Below are 19,563 nucleotides of genomic sequence, written 5' to 3'. Positions count from 1 at the left end.
TCCCTCCTGCCTCATCCCCTCGCCCACGACCCTTGTGGTCCTGCTTCTGGCTCAGAAGGCACCCTGCAGACAGAACCGGTCCCATTGCCCTGGGGGCTGCAGACGCTGTCTCTCCCAGCCCGCTGACTCCTCAAGCTGCCCATAGAGGCCAGGACCCCCTCCACTGGCCTCAGCACTGTGAAGACAAAGGGCTCCTCCCACACAGAACACAGCCTCCCAGGGAGCAGGGTGGGGCCGCGGCTACAGCCGGCTCTGTTCTCCCATCCCCAAATAGAGGAGCAAGTGACCGACCCCTGCCTGCTATGGATCCCACCCGGCTGGCCCCTTTCTTAGCCCATCTTGTTTACACACACATTCAGAACAAAAGTTAAAAAAAAGAAAAGGCTCACCCACATGTAGAAAAAGGGCATCATTTTATCAAATGTTGACAATTCCCAGTGGTCTGAAGAACCTGTGTCCATGTCTATGCTCAGGGGGCCACTGGAGGAAGGGCACTGTGGCCAGAGGTGTTGGCATGGGGGCTGGATGCAGGCCATTCACCCAAAGTTTCCTTGCTTCCCAGGAGGGACCAGTCTTCTCAATTCCAGTGAAACTTGGGATTTTGTTTGGGGCAGGAAATGGGAGGTGGCCGCAGTGGGCTTTACACCAGTGGATAGGGTGCAAGGGGCAGACCGACCCTCAAGACCAGCAGAGGGACCAGCCTCGGGCAGAGATGTAGTCTGGAGATTAGACTGGAGAACAAACGCGTTAGGGACAAGCACAGAGCCCCTCATCCCTACCCAGAGCCAGAGACATCGAAAAACACTTTTTGGCAGTTGTCAGCAGAGCCCCCCAGGAAGGAGAGGCAGGGAAGGTGAGCCCCCAAGAGGACGGACCCTGGATGCGCATCGTCAGCACAGCTCCGAGGGCCTCCCCACTTCACCAGCGCAGCCCAGGAGTCCTGCCCCCCAGGCCAGCTGGTGACTGGGAGGAAGCAGCCATCCAGCTAGGCGCCCTGGGCCGCCAGCCCGGAGACTCCACCCTCTCCGCCGAGACTCCGCCCTCTCCGCTCTCCGCGTCGATAGCACGGGGGCAGGGGGTTCGGTCGTGTCCTCCCCACTCAGTTGGCTTCGCTCTCCGTGAACTCCTCTTTAATGGACTGTTTGCGGGACTTGCAGTCTGGGAGGTCGAAGCCGAAGTCGGCCCACTCGTCGGGCCCCGCGCCCCCGGTGGGGCCCCCGCGGTTGGGGATGGTAATGGTGTGGCGCACGCGGAAGTGCACAGCCTCCATGACCCGCTGGCGCTGAAGTTCCCCCGAGCCCCCGATGGCGATGGTGGCCGCGTTGCTGCTGGAGCGGATCAGCTGCTGGGCACCGTAGTCGTGGCTCTGCTTCAGGTCCTGGAGGCCCCTCCAGATGGTCATGCGGTACTGGTCGGGGATCTTCAGGGTCCCCAGGTCCTGCAGGAGCAGCTGTCAGGCTCTGCCCTTCCCCCACAGCTTCCAGCCCGCACATCACCTGCCCTGCACAGCCACTGGGGGACCAGGAGGGAGGGGAGGAGCCCCCATGGGGGGGGGCAGGGGTGGGGGCACAGAAGTAGACAGTGCCGGATGCCCCTGTGCCAGGTGGTCTGGCCACACCCAATTCTGCCCTCGACAGGACAGGAGAGACAAGAAATGACATGGGTAGGAGTGGGGTGCTGAGGTCATGGGGGCTGCGTAGGGCCTGGTTACTCTGATCACAGTCAGAGCAACAGATGGGGTCCCCCCTCACCAGGTGCTGGAAGACCGCTGCCTCCCAGCCTTAGGACCAAGTCCCACCCTTCAAGACAAAGCAGAGCCTCAGGTTCCTGTCACCCCACCCCCACCCCCCCAAGCAACGCATCAACTGGTGAGGCAGGGTTAACAGGCCTTGAGCTAGTCCAGTGGGGCCACCAGGGACAGGTCAGAGAAGGTAGTGGACAGGCTGCCCTCTGAACCACTGGCCCTGCTCCCTCTGGCAAACCTGCATCCTTTGGCCGGGGAGGAGGCCTCTGTCCCAGGGTCGTCAACTGTGGAGCAGGACCAACAGAGGCTCCAGGCCACTGAGTTGGAGCCCTGGGATCTGGCCCGACAGCTGTGTCTCCCGGCCTCCAGCTAACAGTCATTCCACTCAAGACAACTTCAGGCTATACACTGTGCTAAGTCGCTTCAGTCGTGTCTGACTCTTTGCAACGCCATGGACCGTAGCCCTCCAGGCTCCTCTGTCCATGGGATTCTCCAGGCAAGAATACTGGAGTGGGTTGCCATTCCCTCCTCCAGGGGATCTTCCTGACCCAGGAACTGAACCCGTGTCTCTTACATCTCTTGCACTGGCAGATGGATTCTTTGCCACTGGAGTCTCCTGGGAAGCCCTGTGAGTGCTCGTTGCTGGGACTCTGGTTTAACCCAAAGACCAGCCTCTGTCTGTGGGTCAGGGGTCAGGATGCCAAGGGTGGGGCACTTCTAGCCCTGCACACCCTGGACCAGACATTCAGCTGCTGTGGGTGCATGGCGAGTGGTTTGGGCCTCAGTTCCCCCCGTGTAAACAGTGCCGAGCTAAACCAGCAGCAGATCCCTCCTGGACTTCCCCTTCTGGAATTCATCATGCCTTGGAGACAGCCCACCCCCAGATCAAAGGCCACAGGACAGAGACTCAAGTCCAGATGAGGGACTCGGGGCAAGTCCTTTCCAGCCACATAATGCTGGGTGTAAGCAAGTAGATTTGGCTACTTGCAGGAAGAAGTGTTTTCCAAACTCCCCAGTCCCCCTTACACGGTTAGACGGGAAATGGAGGGACTGCACCGCAAGAGGAGAAAGTTCCCTGGCCTGCAGACAGGGCCCACACTGGCCTGGGGGTGGGTTCTCCATGCCTCTCCCACTGGGCAGTTACCTCTATCGTCAGGTTCTGTAGGTGGTAAATGTTTTGTAAGCCCTGGGAGGTGAAATACTCGATGCAGTTTGGACACCCCAATCCTGTTAGAAAACTGCAGAGAATTGGGGAAACAGAGCAACGTTAACTTGTAAAAACCTGGCTGTATGGCCCATCTGAGTGGGAACCGGCCACCCCCAGGTCTCCCCACCCGGCCCAATGTGGCCACAGCTTCCAGCCCACACTCACCTGGGCGCAGCCTCCGGGGAGCCCCTGGCTTTCTGTGCCCGCCTTCCGAGCACCTGCTGGAGGCTCACTACCCGCCTCCCCCTATCCACTCTCTAGACAGCAGAGCAGGGAGGGCACCAGCTGCAAGGGGCAGCAGGCAGAGACCCCTACCTCGGGCTTGGGGCCAGGCGGCCAGGAGCCACCAGGGCTGAGGTTACTGGGTTTGTGGCAGCACCCAGCAGCAGCCCACGTACCTGACCAGGCTGGGGTCAGCATGGTAGGGGGGTGGCGGGGTACAGTGGGACCCCGAGACCATGGACTGGGAGCTGGGGCCACCATTCATCTCCCCGTTGGCTGGCAGGGTGTGGCTGTGGTTGTTGAGTATCCCGGGGCCTGGACAGAAAGCAGGTGGGACAGTCAGAGGGGGGCAGGCCAGGGCAGGTGTCCCAGGCTGTGTGGGGGAGGCTCGTAAGGCTCAGCCCTCCCCAAGACCTGGAGTGGACAGAGCGGACCGTGCCTCCTGCTCTCAGGCCAGAACTGCTGGAGGGCCCAGCCAGCAAGAGCCCCGAGCGGTCCTGAGCTGGGCAAGAGGGTCTGGAGCCAGGCTCCCCAACCCCCCACCCCAGCCACCCTGTCCAAGCCACTCACCCATGGATCCCAGGTTGGGCCCAGCCACTGAGCCATGCGGGGGAGGCTGGCCCACCAGCTGGTTGACTGAGGGCAGCTTGTTGACGGCCCCGTGTGCTTTGCTCATGGGCGAGAGGACAGGCCCATACGATGGAGGCTGAAGGTGGCTCCTGATCAGAAGGGACAGCAACTCTGAGTGAAGCCCCCTGCTGCAGGGGCCTGGAGACCCCGCCTACACCGGGGTCAGAGTGCATGCCTCTAGCCCAGCCTCCCTGCCTGACAGTGGCCACACTCACTCAAAGGCAGGACCTGGGCAATGGGTAGGAGCCAGAGGGGGGCCGTTCTTGACCCTGGAACCAAATCTGTTCTTGATGGGTCAGTGTTGCCCTGACCACCCCTTCCTGGCCTCCACTCAGCAGACTTCTAGGCTGAGATGCTGCAGTTCAGGGAGCCTTCCTGGAGGAGGGGTACTGCCTAGTGCTGCTGTGTTTTCCCTGCTGGGTCATCCAGCCCCATCTTTCCCCACATCAGACAGGTGGGTAAGACCCGGAGTAATGGGGTTTGAGGCAGAGGTGGAGGGGCTGCACTCACGGCCTCTGCAGGAGCTGCTGCTGCTGCTGCCGGTAGGAGTCCACCAGCTGCTGGGGCACCAGCTCCATCAGCTCCAGGCTCTCCTTGACCTTCATCAGGATCTCAAAGTTCTCCCGGCCCCGCACCTGAGCACAGACAAGCCTGCCCAGGACACGTAGACACTGCCTGGCCCCAGAACGCCCCCACCTCCTGGCGCAGGGGAGTGCCTCTTCTTTCTCTGGGCTCCCCAGCCCCTGCAGCCATGGGGTCCCCTGGTCCTGCTCTCCTCTCCAGAAGTAGGTCTGAGCGAAGCTGGAGGGCTGGCTCCTGTCCATGCAAACCACACCCACCTCTTACTACCCCTGAGTCTTTGCCACACTATCCCCTCTTTTTAGAGCTCAGCAGACCTGGGGTACTGGGGTGGAGGGGCCCTGGACAAACATGGGGCTTCTAGAACAAGAAACTCATTCTTGAAGGACTCAAGACAAGTCCTTGAAAGACAAACAAGCTCACGTCATGGAGACCAGTCCTAGCAAAGCAGGTGGGGGGTTATCTGTGTCGGGGTGGCCGCATCACAGGGCAGCCTATACTCCCGGCTCGGTGATGCACTGGGGCCCACCAGGCTGTGGGATTCCTCCCACATGCTCCCTTGGGTGGGGGTCTGCATTGCCCTGCACACTGTATTACTGTATCCGTCACGAGCCCTCCTGCTCTGGGAGCTCCATCAGTGGACCTGCTCCCCTTGTGGCCAGTCCAGCTCTCTGGGCCCTGGTTCTCCTTTCTGGGATCCACAGATCTTGGGGTCTCAGCTGTCAGGGCATGCTGGATGGCACCTGCCACCCCTGGGGCCCTGGGTCTCCCCCTAGCACCGCCGTGCCCTGGCCTGGGCCCTGCAGCCGTGGGACTCACGTGCATGTAGTACACGTCATCATCACCATGCCGCCTCTTCTTCACGTTGGTGCCCAGGGCAGGAACGGTAGGAGGGCTCTGCTTGAAGGCTGGCAGAGGTCGGGGGCTTTGTGAGCAGGCAGGGAGGAGGCGGGGCATACGCAGGTGAGCCAAGCTAACCCCCTCACCTCACCCCACCACCCGGCCTGAGCCGACCTCCCTGAGGTGTCCCTCGTGGACAGACCTGGAGACCAGTCACCCACTTGGATGAGCAAACTTGAGCGGCCACCCAGGCTGGACAGAGTGGACTGGGGGGGCAGCCACATGGGCGGGGCTCACTCTGTCCCCTGGACACAGGCTTGCATGTTTCCCGAAAGTCTCCAGACCGGTCCAGCTCGTCCCGAGGGTGGCCTGGCTCTGACAGTCCAGAGTTGCCCTCCGCCCTTGCCCCTGCCCCGAGCTCCGCTCACCACGCTTGCTGGCAGCCCCGCTCTTGGCAGCACTCTCATTGAGGGCCTGCTGCTCACGGTAGTGGTCTTCATCTGCTTTGCGGTCTCGGCCAGGACAGGCACAGATGCGGCCCTCGAAAGACCGGCGGCCCAGCACCTGTCCGCTGTCAAGGGCACAGCCAGAACTGTGAGCTCTAGGGGCCCACCTTCCCCACATGCCTTGAACCCCACGGGACTGGCCTTGATGGGCCCAGGGCTCAGGGCTGAGAGCACAGCTGCTCCAGACACCAGGTCTCCTGCCTCACTCCCAAGGTGGTGCCTGCCCCTGCAGCCCCTCCCAGCACATGGCCTGCAGGGCCCCTCCCCAAACTTGCCTCCAGGGCCAGCACCCCTCCTAGGTCATGGCTGTCTCCCCAGCAAGACCCCCAGCAGCACTGGCCCAAATCCCTGCCCTCCCACCCCCCCACTCCCACCTCCAGCAGACTCACTCCCGCGTCTCCAGGGTGATGATGATGAGGATGGGCCGCCGGTTCATGCCCCCAACACAGCTGCTGTTGCACATGAAGTTGTACAGGATGGTGGTGAACTCTGTTCCCACCTGCACACAGGGAGGCGAGGAGGCCGTGTGTCAGCAGGTGGCCTCAGCCCACAGGCGTGGGGGCTCCTGGGCTTCCAAGCACCCATCCCTCACATCTCCGGTGGGCAAGAGGCTGCTGGGTCCTCTGGTCCTCTGCCATCTATCCACCCACTCACCATCCATCTACCTCCATCCACCCATCTTTCCACCATTCACCATCCATCTATCCATCTACTTCCATCCAACCATCCTCCTATGCATCATTCATCATCCATCCATTTATCTATTCACCATCTGTCTATCACCCATGCATGTATTCATCCATACATCTATCTATCCATCCCTCAGCCCCTATCCATCCATCATCCATCTATCCATCTATTTTCATCCACCCATCCTTCCATCCGTCCATCAACTATCCATTTATCCACCCACCATCTGTCCATCATCTATGCACCCAGGCATGTATCCATCTACACATCCATCCACCCCCCATGCCCCATTCATGCATGTATCTGCTTGTCTGACTACAACCTATCCATTCACACACTACACTGAGTGCCATGTGCTGTGCTGGATGTGGGAACCAAGAGAGCCATGGTGGTTGCCCCCACCACCTCCCCACCCTGACACAGGCTGGAGGCTGCCCCGGCAACAGCATGAGCACAGGCCCCTGTGGGCACAGGTGTGTGTTTTGCAGTGTGGGCTCTTCTGGGCACTGCGCTGGCAGAGGGAGGGACCAGACCTGTCCGAGTGGGCTCCACATACACTGGTTGCTGGAAGTTTATGGACCCAGGACTTGTGACCCCGGGGGCATCCTAGGACCACAAAATGTGCAGTTGTTGCAGTATCCCTGGGCCTGGAGGATGGCTTAGGAAACCTGGCCTTTCACAGAACTCCTAGCTCGTGGCCGCCACCAGGGGGCAGGAGAGACCTGCTTTCCTGGCCAGTCCTAGAGGTGATAGCGGGGCTGGAGGCGGAGGGCTTGGGGCGGGGTAAGCCAGGGTGGAAACCCCTCCCAGGGCCCTGGTCCCATTGACATAAGGGCTGTTCCTTAGGGAAGCACGGGGGCTTCTGGGGAACCAGGTACAGGAATGAGGCCCGGAGTGGGAATGCCTAGAGGAGTGGCTCCAGCACTGGGGGAGGGGTCTCATCCAGGGTGGGGGTGAAGTAGCGCCATGCCCCCGACTGCAGGTCTGCCCTCTTCTCCTCGGGGGGCCCCCCACAACCCATTCCACCCGGCTGACTCCCCCTGCCCCGAGTCCCTCCCTCCCCAGAGCCCAGAACCGGGAAGGGAGACAAAGAGCTGGGTTGAGGCTCAGGGGTCGCCAGGCCCACCCCGTGCTGTAGAGCTGGGGGTGCAGATGCCCAGAGAAGGTTGGAGGGGCTGCCCCCAAGCTGAGGGTCAGGCTGTGAGGGACTGATGGACAGATGGGAAGACGAGGGAGGAGCCCCACAGCTGGACTTAACTCTGGACACTAAGGAAGTGACGTGCGGGGTCTCTGCCCCACCCCACCCCCGGCTCCCTACCTGCGGGGGCTCATAGGGCACCATGACGCTCTGCCGGCCGGTGACTGGGTCGTCCACGTACTGCGAGAGGTTGTTGCCCTCCACGCGGATGAGGTGGCTGGCGGGAGCAGACTGTCCTGCCGAGAGGAGTGAGCCGTTTCAGAGACCGTGCCAGCCAGGGGCTGCAGCCCTGTGCCGGGCACATTGTAGCTGCCTCGGGGCCTCCCAGGGGGACCCAGGCGGCAGGCAGGTCTCACAGATGCCCGGGGCATCTGACCCAGCAGCCCTACCCCGCTCCACCCGCCCACCCACCCGATACCCAAGGCTCCGGGCAGAGCTGGCAGGACACAGGACAGGCAAGGTGGATGCTGAGCCCTTGTCAGCGCCCTCCCATTGGACCTGCTGCCTCCAAGTAGGAGGCCGGGCCAGCCCTCCCCTTCCCTCCAGGGTGCTGAGGGGCAGAGGAGGGGGCGGGGACACTCACCTTCATTGAAGTCCCGCCCGAGCTCGTGGTTGGGGCAGCGCTTCACGACCTCGGTCACGTGCTCCGCCTTCTTATAGACAGGCATGGCGCGGATGGCGGTGCCTGGGGGCGGCGGGGCGGACACCTTGATCTGGATGGGGCATGTCTTGGCGATTTGGCAGTAGAGTTTCTTCAGCAGCGGGGAGTACTGCAGGGGATGGGGGTCGCGGTGAGGCTGGTCGGCCCAGAGCCACACCTCCACCTGCTGCGCCCAGCCAGGAGTCCCCACCCTAAGCCCTGGGATGATGGCCTTCGCTGGACACTTCTGGGTATCCTTCCCTCCCAGCTTCTCCCCAGCCCCACTCAGCAGATGCCGAGTGCTCTGTGCAGCCAGGAGGAGGCGCTTTCTGTCTGGATCTCACTGGTTGGAGAAGGAGGCGCCATTAGGTCCATTTTATGGATGAGAATTGGACCATAAAGAAGGCTGAGTGCTGAAGAATTGATGCTTTCAAATTGTAGTGCTGGAAAAGACTTGAGAGTCCCTTGGACTGCAGGATCAAACTAGTCAATCCTAAAGGAAATCAACTCTGAATGTTCATTGGGAAGACTGATGCTGAAGCTGAAGCTCCAATAATTTGGCCACCTGATGTGAAGAGATGACTCACTGGAAAAGACCCAGATGCTGGGAAAGATTGAAGGCAAAATGAGAAGGTGGCGGAGGATGAGATGGTTAGATAGCATCACCGACCCAATGGACATGAGTTTGAACAAACTCTGGGAGATAGTAAAGGAGAGCAAAGTGAGGAGGAGCTGCTGGAGAGCGGGGCTGGGAGCCAGGTCTGGTGCCTCAAGCCTGTGGACCTTAAGCCTCCAGGCCGTAGTGGTTTGAGGAGTGAGGTGCAGCATCCCATGTCGGGTTTAAAAGCCTGGAGTCAGGTCTTCTGGCATTTGTGCAGAGGAGACAGGCACAGGGACTCCCCGGACCATCCTCGGAGGGGCCAGCCCTGCGGTTGGGTTCTGGCCACTGCAAGTGGGGGGCTTTGACCACGGAGCCCCAGGACCCCTAACAGAAACCCCTGACCCAGGGAAGATGGGATGATGCCCACGCCACCTGCAGGGACCCCCAGGGCCAGTGCCCAGAGGTCCAGGTGGCCCACTTGAGGACCCACGTTGGCTCTCACGAGTCCAAAGTGACCTTGATGGAAGGGACAAGTGGACACCCCTTGGAAACAGGGGTGTCCACTCATTTTTAAGCTGGCTGTTCTCCAGTGACTGGCTCCTGGGGGCCCATCGGAGGCTCCTCATAGCCCCATCCATCCACAGGGACAGTGGGGAACATCAAGGTCTCAGAGTCACAGGATGCTTCCTGTCCCTGTGCCACAACCCTGGGTCCCCCCACAAGCCCGGGGGACTTGGAGTTACCCCAGCCAGAAGACTCGGAAGCCCCCAGCACACCACACCATGTTGTGTGGGGTCAGACTGGAGACTGGGCTGCTGCAGTCCAGAGGATGAGCAGGTCTGAGCCTACCTTTGCCAAGGAAGCTGGCGCCTGACACCATGACCCATAGATGAAGGCCACCCTGGCTACTTGCGCTGCCTCCCTGGCCACCAAGGGACACAGTGGACCATCAGGGACTCCTAACCTCAGCCACTCCAAGTCCAGGAAGAGCAAGGGAGATGGAGCTCACCCTGAGCCCAGGGGGAAAGGGTCCCTGCCCTTCAGCGCCCTCGGCCCTGAGCAGCACAGCTGTCCTTCCTCTTTTGAACTGAAACCCAGCCAGAAACGCTGCCCTGTCCCTGCGGTGGGTCTGGGGGGCTTGGGGAACAAGTGGGAGGGTCTCCTTAGTGGCGTCCTAGGGGATGGGGACCCTGCCCAACTCCCTCGGCGCTGGCTACAAGACGAGCACCCTTGTACCCCTGTCACTGAAGAGATCGGATGCCCACAGGGCTTGTCCCCTCCCAGATGCTCTGTCCACTTGTGCCTGCAACCCTGCTGCTGCAGGCAGGCACACTTGCTATGGATGCAGGTGGGCCCTCAGCTGCCAGACAGCAGGCTCAGAGGCCACACGGCAGGGGGCAGCTTGCATCCCAGGGAGGTGACCGCTGACCTCCTGTGTCCCCATCAGGATAAATGCTGCCCCTTCACCAGTTTGGGAGATCGGCTGAGTGTCCTATCTCGAGATCTGTGCCCAGGCAGCAGTAGCCCAGCCCAAAGCAAACCCCAAGTGCCAGCCGAGGGCCCAGCTCTCTTGTTCACCCACGTACGAGGTTTCAGGGCCCGTCCCTGACGTGAGACAAGTGTGCACTTAGTCTCGGGATGAAACTACCTGGTCATCGTCATGGAGGAGCTCCAGGGGATTACCCAGGGGGGTCTTCCTGGTGGAGGAGGGCCCCACAGGGAATGGCAGGAATGGTGGGCTACAGGGACCTGAATACAAGCAGTGATGGAGGAAGAAGCTGGGATGCTGGGAGCCATCCACTCGGCGAGCCTTTGTTGAACACCTAGTGTTTGCTCAGCTCTTGGCTCACTAAGGAAATGAGCCGAGAGGCCCTCCAACCCCAGAAAAATCTAGACTTAGCCAAGGCTCACAGCTCATGCCCAAAGGCCACGCAGCCTCATGGCCTCCTGCTGTGGCTGTTGGATCCCAGAGGGGGATTCCTCCCCTGCAGGCAACCCACCTGCCTTCGGAGGGCCCAGGGAATGAGGTGACCCAGGACTGGGAGGGGCATGCAAAGGACTGCAAAGAGTTGGCCTGGACTACTGTGGGGTGGTCTGCAAGGGGAGACTGCCTGAGGTTTGGCCACTGTGTCCGTTTCAGCTCTGGGCTGGACAGCTGGGACGCCTTAGCCACTGGACAGACCTTTCTGTGACGTGACCATCGGCTGTGCAGGTCCCCCTCTGGGAGTCCCATTCACCCTCTGACTTGTGCTCCTGCCCAAGCCCTGAGATGGGTAAGGTCTACCAAGACCAGGCATTCCTGGCAGCCCCACTGAGGAGGGAATAGAGCCAACAGGGTGGAGCCAGGCTCCAGGCTCAGCCTCGGGAGGTGCAAAACTGCTGCCCCCCTACCCCAACCCCCCAGGCTCCCTGATCACCCCCTGGCTTCAGAACCCTCGCCCCACACACGCAGCCTTTCCCCCTGGGCTGCCTGCCCCAGCCCCACCGGCCACCTCCGCCAGAGCTGAGGACGCCCCACCCTGTGGGAGGAGCTGCCGGGAGCTGTCCCTGGTACCGCCGGGCAGCGGCAGCCCGGCCGCCCAGGTGAAAGCCAAAAGCCAGCTAGGCTGGGAGCACACTGCCACCTGGTGTGCCTCACCGGCCAGCGGTGAGGGTGCAGAGGACACTCTTCCCTCTGTGGTCCTAGCAAGGCCAATCACTGGCTCTCCACTGTTCCCCATAGGGGTGCCCCCCACCCACCGCTGCCCTCCCTACTAGCTGCTCTTGTGGCCTTCGGGCACACACACAGGTCATGCCCCGACTCCAGCAGTGGGTTGATCCACAGATGTCCAGCTTGGCCAGAGTCCGGTAGCGTCAGGGAGAGAGACCTGAGGTCTCCGCCCCCTGGTAGCATCAGTGGTGACACCTGTGGTCGCTGGCCTGCAGGGCAGGAGGGAAGCCTGGGAGGGGAGGGGGCAGGCCAGAGGGGCGGGGGGCAAACCGGTGGTTGGGTGCAGTGTGGGACCTGGAGGGAATAAAGGAGCCCCCCACCCCTCTTCCAGCTCCTCCCCCTCCTCCCAGAGCTCCGGGGCCTCAGGCCATCCTGGGCACGGGGCAGGGAGGAGGGCTCCTGGGTCCTCCTCGGTTCTGTAAGAAAGATCACATGGAGACAGTTCCTCTCCCCCTCCCGCCTGCCTCTCCTTCCTTAGGACCGCTAGATGGATGTGTTTCAACAGATTCCGAGCTGATAAAATCTTATTTATCTTCGGCTGTTGACACGGAGCCGTCAGGACTTGCCTGTTCGGGGATGCGTGTGTTCCTTCGTGTTTGCAGGAAATGGTTCGCCCAAACGCTGGTGTGTGCCCATCCCGCCCCCACCAGCTCTTCCCCTCAGATCCACGCCTCCCCGTCCCCCGCCCAGTTCACGATGGGCCTGGCCTGGCTGGAAGCCGCAGGCCTGGCAGGGTTGGTGCGGGGGTGATGGGAGAGAGGACGGCGGGTGGCGGGCGCGGCGTGGTGGCTGTTAATTTCCTCGCGCCCGCTCCCCGGCAGCTGGGTGCCCGGCATGGGCAGGTTTGGGCAGGAGCAGAGTGGAGAGGTGATAATAACTTGTCTGTCATTTTCCAGGGACGTGTAGCGTCTTGCAAACCGCAAATACCGTTAACCAGCTTGGGTGAATCTGTTACAACAGATTCTGGGAGACGGGGCCCGCAGTGGGGGCTTTATTTTTTTTAATGATTTTTTTATAGACCACTTTTATCTGCTTTGTGTGTGTGTGTGCATGCATGCGCTGGTGCTCACACCCACGTTTCTCCCTGCTCTTGGGTTACGGACCCTTTGAGGACCTCCTCAAGACCACAGACCCTCACTCACCCTAGAAAAGCTCCTGAGTAGATCAGCAGAGTGCTTGGCAAGAAGCTTCGTGGGGTCCCAGGCAGCTTCCAAAGCTCATAAGAACCCCTGGTTCAGCCTTCTTTCTCCCCCCAGGGGAGGAGGCCTCCCAGGGTGACACAAACCACAGGGACAGTGCCCCCTACTCCTGGCCACCCCCCCGTCACTGGCACAGACCCACTCCCACACTCCCGTCTTCACGCAGCCAAGAGGGACTGAGGACACGGGGAGCTCTGACAGACGCCAGCGAGGTGACCGGCCTGGGGGGTGTGGGGGCACCTATGACCATCACCGCAGCCTGCGTCAGGGCACCCACGCTCAGAAGGCAGTGAAGGTCTTCGCTGGAAACCCACACACAAGGAAACCCATGGCCAACACTCCGCCCCGGATGCGGGTCTGGTGGCTGGAGAATCCAGGGAACCTGGGATGCCCAGGGCGGCAGCCGGTGCCTGGCTGGCAGAGAAGGAAGGCCGCTATGATTCTTCAACAGCGCCCTGCTTGGGATGGGGTAGTGTGGGAGATCTTCTGCTGACACCCCCGCGAAGCTGGATGGCCTGGGCTCCCCTCACCAGGAGCCCAGCAGACCTGGAGGTGGAAACAGGCTGTGCTGGTGCTGAGAGACCCTCACTACCATCTTGGGGAGGCCCTGGAGGCTGTGGTCTAGAAGCTGTCCCCTGGAGAGAGAGAGGGGCCTGCAGGGACACCCTCAGTGAGCTGCACCCCCAAACCAGCCCACTCCTCATCCCACTCAAGGCTGTGAGCTGCCAGGGGAAGTGGCTTCTGTCCTGGGATAAAATCAGGGGCAAGGTGGACAGCAGGCGTGCACTGAGCTGACCCAGGAGAGAGGCTCCAGTGGGCACCGGGCCCGCTGTGCAGGGTGGCCAGCGGGGCAGGAGCTGAGGGCCCACCCAAAGCCTGGCCAGACGGGGGACACAGACCAGGTGGGTCTGGGGAAGCCATGTCCACTGGTGTCGAGGCCAGGAAGCCCGTGAGTGGGCGCAGTTGCCCATCTGCATGGCCACCGTTTACTGACACCTTCTCTATGCTGGGTCCACTGGCACACAACCTCCCCCTCGAGGTCACCCTCTCAACCTGATGTTTTAGCAACGTAGAGCTCTGCCTCCAAAAGCTGGGGTGGTGCAGCCCTGGGCCCTTGAGCTCCATCTCCAGACCCCTTGTCACCACTGGGCTTGACTTGGGGCCGTGAAGACCACGTAGCTCAAAGAGGCAGGTGGACAAGGACACGGGCCAGCTGTACCGCCCTTCATCCCAGCTCGCTGAGCCCCAGCCTCTTGGGACAAGGGGACAAACAGGCAGGAGCCTGACCTGCCCTGTCCTGCTGGGGTGGGGGGCGTCCCCCTCGACCGCAGAAGGAGCGTAAGACAGCCTCCTGGTGCAGTGAGGGGTGTCCAGGTGGGGATTTTTGGGGGGACAGCTAGCTGCAAGGGAGGCAGCTGGCCTGGATGCTCCAGCCCCCACTTTTCTGTCGAGATGCTGTGTGATGAGCCTCAGTTCCGACCCTGAAGGGCCGTGTCGAGTCACCGGCTCCCCCGTGAACAGTGCTTGGGGGGGGGGTCCTGGCACACAGGGGGTCCTGCTGTCTCCTCTCTCACTCTGGTCCCTCCAGGAGGAGGGAGCTGCCCAGAGGCTGGCCGTGCCCGTGGCCCCAGTGACACCTCAGGGGCGGGTGGGGACCCTGGGCTCCATCTGGTCCGTGTTCAGTGACCCAGACACAACATGTGGCCAGCCCGGACCCCGAGGAGGAGAAGGACGTGCCCCCACCCCCTACTCCTAGAGCACAAACAGCGTCACCATCCAAAGCACCAAACTTCGGTTCTGCCGGGTCCAAACTCAGTTCCTCTGCCCACAAACTTGGCTTCTGACTTTGCCAGACTGTCTGTGCCGGCTTCCTTTGAAGTCCAGTGTCCCTGCCTGCAGTGGGCATTCCCCCTGGCTGGCCTCATGAAGAGAGCGCTCTGGCCAGAACCCAGCTATCAGGGCCGTGGCCAGGCCTCAGAACTGCCCGACATGAGGCAGCGTGGGGAGGCCGCCTACCAGCCCAGCTCTGATCCAGTGCTGGGAGGGCCCACGGGATGGCCGGGGGAGGAGGCCCCCACTATGCTCACCCTACCCCCTTGTGCCTTTTTGAGTTGTCATGGCCTTGTCGGCATGGTGAAGGCAAGGGTCAGTGGCCAGCTTCCACTCACAGGACAGTCCCAGAGCCTCTGCCTGTGAGCATGCCATTCTGGACACTGGGCTGTTCAGTGCAGGCAGTCATTCCCCCAGCTCCCTGCAGCTTCCAGATGGCCTGGGGGCATCGGGGCCAGAGCTGAACCAGCTGCAGGAGGCTGAGGGGATGCAGAGAGGGGAGGCTGGGCAGTGGCCACAGCAGTGCCAGACACTCAAGGTGGCCTCCTGGAGGGCTGTCACGTCGGTCCCAGCAGGAGCCCTAAGGAAGCACCTTCCTGCCTCTGACCTTCCTGCCAGGTTGCCACAGGCAAGCCCCCAGTTGGGGACCACAGTTAAAGCCACACCCTCCAGCCAGGAAGCAGTGAGAGCGTTTCTTCACTAAATAAACCCCACTCCTGGCCAGCAGGAGAGAAACCCCAGGACCTGCATGCCCTGGACACGGTGGGTGGCCATTTCTCAGCTTTTAGTACAGATGGCAGCAATCAAAGTTTTCGCTGGAACTTTTAACTAGCTAGTGAAGGGTCCGAGGCAGGGAGTACTGACTTCTGAATGTCATCCCATGCAGCGCAGCATGAGGCTCTCCCATTACATCAGCACCACCTGGGCTCTTCCTCCCTGGGCACTAGAGGCACTGGCTGCTCCCCTCCCCAACACCAGGACCCCACATAGGAAGGGGGCCTTGCCCTGGTAGGTCTGTGATCCTGAGGACTCTGCCTCCAGGCCACTGAGTGCTTTTCCCAACAGCCTCTGATCATCTACTTCATCCAACCCTGTGTATATTTCACAGGGGCTTTCCTGCCCTAGAAACTCTGAGGGATCCATGAACTTGAACTTGGTTTCCAAGTTCGGGATCTGAGAAAGCCCCAAAGCAGATTTCCCTGATAACCAACCACAGGGACCCACTTGGCTTGGACACAAAGCCTCCACTCACTGCTCAGCTGTGACCTTCATCCCGAGCTTCCCGTGGCCAAGGCCCAGGGCACTCAGCCCCCTGCCGCTGCAGCAGTGGTTCTAGGAGAAACCGAGGTGGGGTCTCCCCTTCTGTCCTCACTTTCCCACCCAGAAAGGGGGCTAAGGGAACCTGAGAGTGAGCTGAGAATGGCGGGCCTGACTGAGGTGTGGCAAGAGAGGAAGAGAGGCGGGTCCCATGCCCAGCTCCCCTGACCCCCAGGCTCTCCTGGCCTGTGGCTACTTTTACTTTTGAGCCTGGTCAGACCCGATCGTTCTAATTATACAATGCTCTTGAGGAGTTTTCATTGGTCAATAAGAAGCAGAGAGAACGCGGCCAGGCAGACTCCACCCGCCCAGGGGCAGCTGTCACTCACTCGCTGACAAACAGTGATCACAGACTTGCTGGGGGCCTGGGTGCTTCCTGCCATAGCCACTGGCAGGCCCTGGATCTCTGAGGGGTCAGCTCCCCTTACCACTGGTCCCCTGGGTCCTAGGGGTGGCTGCAGACCCAGCCCTCAGAGCTGGGAGAAGGCTACTCCTTAGATGCGCCCCACAGAAGTACACAGGCTGTGCCTACAAGCTAAGTAATGAAAGCCAGCAGTCAGACTGCTGGGGTTCCAATCCCTCTCTCCATTGGCTGATGGGTGACCTTGAGCAGGGACCTGGCCACCCAAGCCTTATCAGTAAAGTGGGGAGACCCTGAGAGCCTACAGCATGTACTGGGGTGCTCTTGGTGGGGCCTGCCCACAGAGGGACCCTGCTGGGGCACTGTCGATCTGCAAACCGGTCACCCCAAAATCCAGAGAGCTGTGTCCAGCTCAGAAAAAGTCCCAGGAGATGAGAAATGATGTGGATCGCATTGTGCCCTTTCCACAGCCCCATACTTCCGAGATGGACCCCCGAACCCAGGGGCTCCTCTACCAGAACCTTGGGGTGGGGGGTGGCAGCTGCCTGGGAGCACCCCTCAGCAGCAGGGACTCAGAGCTCCTCTCAAGGGCCCCCAAGCTGAGCTCTGTGACCTCCCGAAGCAGGGCTCTCTGGCTGCTTGAGGGGACAGAAGGAGAAGAGGTGACCCCTACCTCGGGCCGCAAGCCAGGCATTGACAGCCCAAGTCCAGCCACAGGAAGCCCTGCCCCCAACCTCAATACAGGGTGAGGTTTGCTGAAGACCCTCCCTGAGGGTGGTGCACCCGATTCCCCTAAATAACCCGCATTTCATCTCCACAATGTACCTTGTTAGGACTCTTCCTTCAGTTTCAAATATGTATAATTGCTCCTGGTGCCAGTAAAAGGTATTAATTCCTCTTATGCATTCCATAAACTTTCAGGATAACGCAATTGATACCGCGATCATGTTGGGACACCTCCACTATTATTTTCCTGCTTGCAAACCTCCGAGGGGCTGGAAAGTTTTCTCCCAAATCCATTAGTGTTGACTCAGCCCCGTTCTACTCAGGAATCCCATGAAGTGCCTTTGTGTTTCCTGGGCCCCCACCATGTGCTTCTAGGAGGGGCATCACTTGGCCTTCGTGGGCCAGCTACCCCCCAAGACAGACAGATGGACACATTCCCCACTGAGTCTGAGGGCAGCTGGAAGTCACTGAGGGGCTCTGTCCAGGCTGGCGGGCTGTCCATAGGTCCCCGAGGGGCCAGCTGTGCCCTCACACTCCCGCATACCCACACCATCTCGCCTCACGGCAGCCTGCCCTGTGGGCCATCAGCAGTGCCAATCAGTCTGCCCAAGGCGACCATAGTGGGCCAGGGCTCTGAGCACAGCAAGTCGCCCTTCTGCCCTCGGACCCCCTCCCCAAACCTCCAGAACACTAAGGACAGCCCTTCCCTGGCTCCCAGGCTCAGCCTGGGAGCAGGGGGAGGCTGGGCTGGGCTGGATAGCATCCAGACGCCCTCACAGGGGCTGCTGCTGCTCTCTGCTCCCTGGGACTCTTGTCACCAGCTGTCCCCACACTGACAGTGTAGGGGGCCTCCCGGGGTGGGAGTGGCCATCCGGAGGTCAACAGAGGGCGACCTGCCATGTCTGGGGGAGGGTGTGGAACAGGGACCCGGGAACCGGGCACCTCCATCCCCAGCCTGGCTCCACCCACCCACCAGCCCAAAGAGCATCAGTGCCCAAGGGCGCCAGCCTCACTCACACCCGTGAGCTCTCATGGTGCCTGTCTCTCTCCAAAGCGCAGAAGGGCCCTCAAAATGGACAAGCCACAGCCGGGATGCTCACAGGCAGCGAACACTGCCAGGGGGTGGGTTTACAGAACCTCCTGCGATAGTGCCCTGACTGGCCACACGCCCACCTGGCCTTGGCCCTGCCCCTTGTTCAGTCTCAGGAAGAGCCCAGGCCCCTCCTCTGGCTGCTCAGTTACCTGCCACCCACCACCGGTTCCTGGAGGAGGGGAGGGGCTGTCAGAACCCTGGGCAGCAACCAGGAGGCGCCTGCACACGTGTGTTTAAGAACATGTATGCATGCCTGCACACGTGCTCCCATGTGCGCACAGTATCTGCATGCATGCGTGTGCACACGTGTGCTGTGGTGTGCCTGTGTGTTATGTGTGCATGTCTGCATGTGTTCGCACGTCTGTGCATGTCTGCATGTGTGTTCACACGTCTGTGCATGTCTGCATGTGTGTTCACACGTCTGTGCATGTCTGCATATGTGTGCTATGTGTGCGTGTCACATATCTGAGTGGTGCATGCACGCATATGTGCACATATCCTATGAGCTGAGGGCTCCAGGCCCTTCTGAGCCCTCAGTGTGGGTATGAGACCTGAAGTCTGAGGCACACAGGTCAGAGCAGATCCATCCAGGGCTGTGGGACTCGCAGCGGGCATTGGCCAAACAAAAGCCAAAGACCCCATTAACAGCTGCAGCCGTGTGGGGGCTGGTGAGGGTCTTTTGCCTGAGCAGGGAGAGGAGTGAAGGCAGCAGTCAATCTGGAATTGCACTTGAGAAAAATATGAATTATCTATCAGTTACCAGCAGGCTGGCGTAGGGGGCAGTGGGCGGCACAGCAGAGGCCAGGATGGCAAGCCCGAGCGGCAAGTCTGAGCAGTGCCTGCACAGCCAGGGCCCCGGAGCCGTGAGCAGGGAGGATGCCCAGTGGTCTCCGTCCTCACCGGGAGCTGGTCGCCCATCTGCCCCCTCCCTGGGCAAGGAGGAGAGCCTGTGGGGACAGGGTCCACTCCCAGAACTGAGGTGCCAAAAATCTCATTATCAATGTTTGTCCCATCTCTACCCTGGCATGGAGAAGGGCCGGAGAGGGGGATTTGTGAGCACCGTCTTCCTCCACTCAGCTCCATGAGCCATGGCGGAGGGTGGGGGTGTGCGGGGAGGAAGGGAGGGAGGGAGGTATCCACTGCTGCACAGGGGCGGGGGGTGGGGATGAGAGGGGTTGGAGGTTGGAGGCAGAGCCGCTGGGACAAGCGAGGCTTCCTCTGCCCCCTGGACAGACCACCCATGCGACCACTTAGGGCCAGCATAACTGTGACCAAGTCATGAGCCCCTCCAACCCTAAGGTCACACACCTGGCAGGGGATGGTAGAGGAAACCAGGCACCAACGGGCAGCTCCCATCCCTCCCCGAGGACCAGCTCAGACCATTCCAGGCGCTCCAAGTCCCCAAGATGCGACAGAGATTCCACCAGCATCCTCAAACAGTGGAAAGAAAGGGAGCCAGGACCCCCACAA

General features: G+C 61.0%; 1 protein-coding gene across 3 annotated transcripts in view; it reads right to left on the bottom strand.

Moving 5' to 3' along the window:
- Positions 1-396: 396 nt before the first annotated feature.
- The window catches only part of TP73 (tumor protein p73), a 59,987-nt gene continuing 40,820 nt past the window's right edge, over positions 397-19,563 (bottom strand). For 2 of the 3 annotated variants that reach the window (XM_040264187.1, XM_040264189.1), the window contains 10 exons: positions 8,200-8,386; positions 7,737-7,852; positions 6,118-6,227; positions 5,651-5,793; positions 5,202-5,290; positions 4,314-4,438; positions 3,744-3,892; positions 3,350-3,488; positions 2,889-2,982; positions 1,100-1,438 (listed from right to left, as the gene is read on the bottom strand). In XM_040264187.1, coding sequence (XP_040120121.1) covers positions 1,100-1,438; positions 2,889-2,982; positions 3,350-3,488; positions 3,744-3,892; positions 4,314-4,438; positions 5,202-5,290; positions 5,651-5,793; positions 6,118-6,227; positions 7,737-7,852; positions 8,200-8,386 — 1,491 coding nt within the window. Of the gene's footprint in view, positions 1,439-2,888; positions 2,983-3,349; positions 3,489-3,743; positions 3,893-4,313; positions 4,439-5,201; positions 5,291-5,650; positions 5,794-6,117; positions 6,228-7,736; positions 7,853-8,199; positions 8,387-19,563 lie in introns of all 3 variants that reach the window. The other variant, XM_040264188.1, reaches the window with a different exon arrangement.

Source organism: Oryx dammah, unplaced genomic scaffold (assembly GCF_014754425.2).
Source record: "Oryx dammah isolate SB20612 unplaced genomic scaffold, SCBI_Odam_1.1 HiC_scaffold_21, whole genome shotgun sequence".
Taxonomy (NCBI): domain Eukaryota; kingdom Metazoa; phylum Chordata; class Mammalia; order Artiodactyla; family Bovidae; genus Oryx; species Oryx dammah.
Note: the sequence above shows the minus strand (reverse complement) of the source record. Positions and strands in the feature narration are given on the sequence as shown.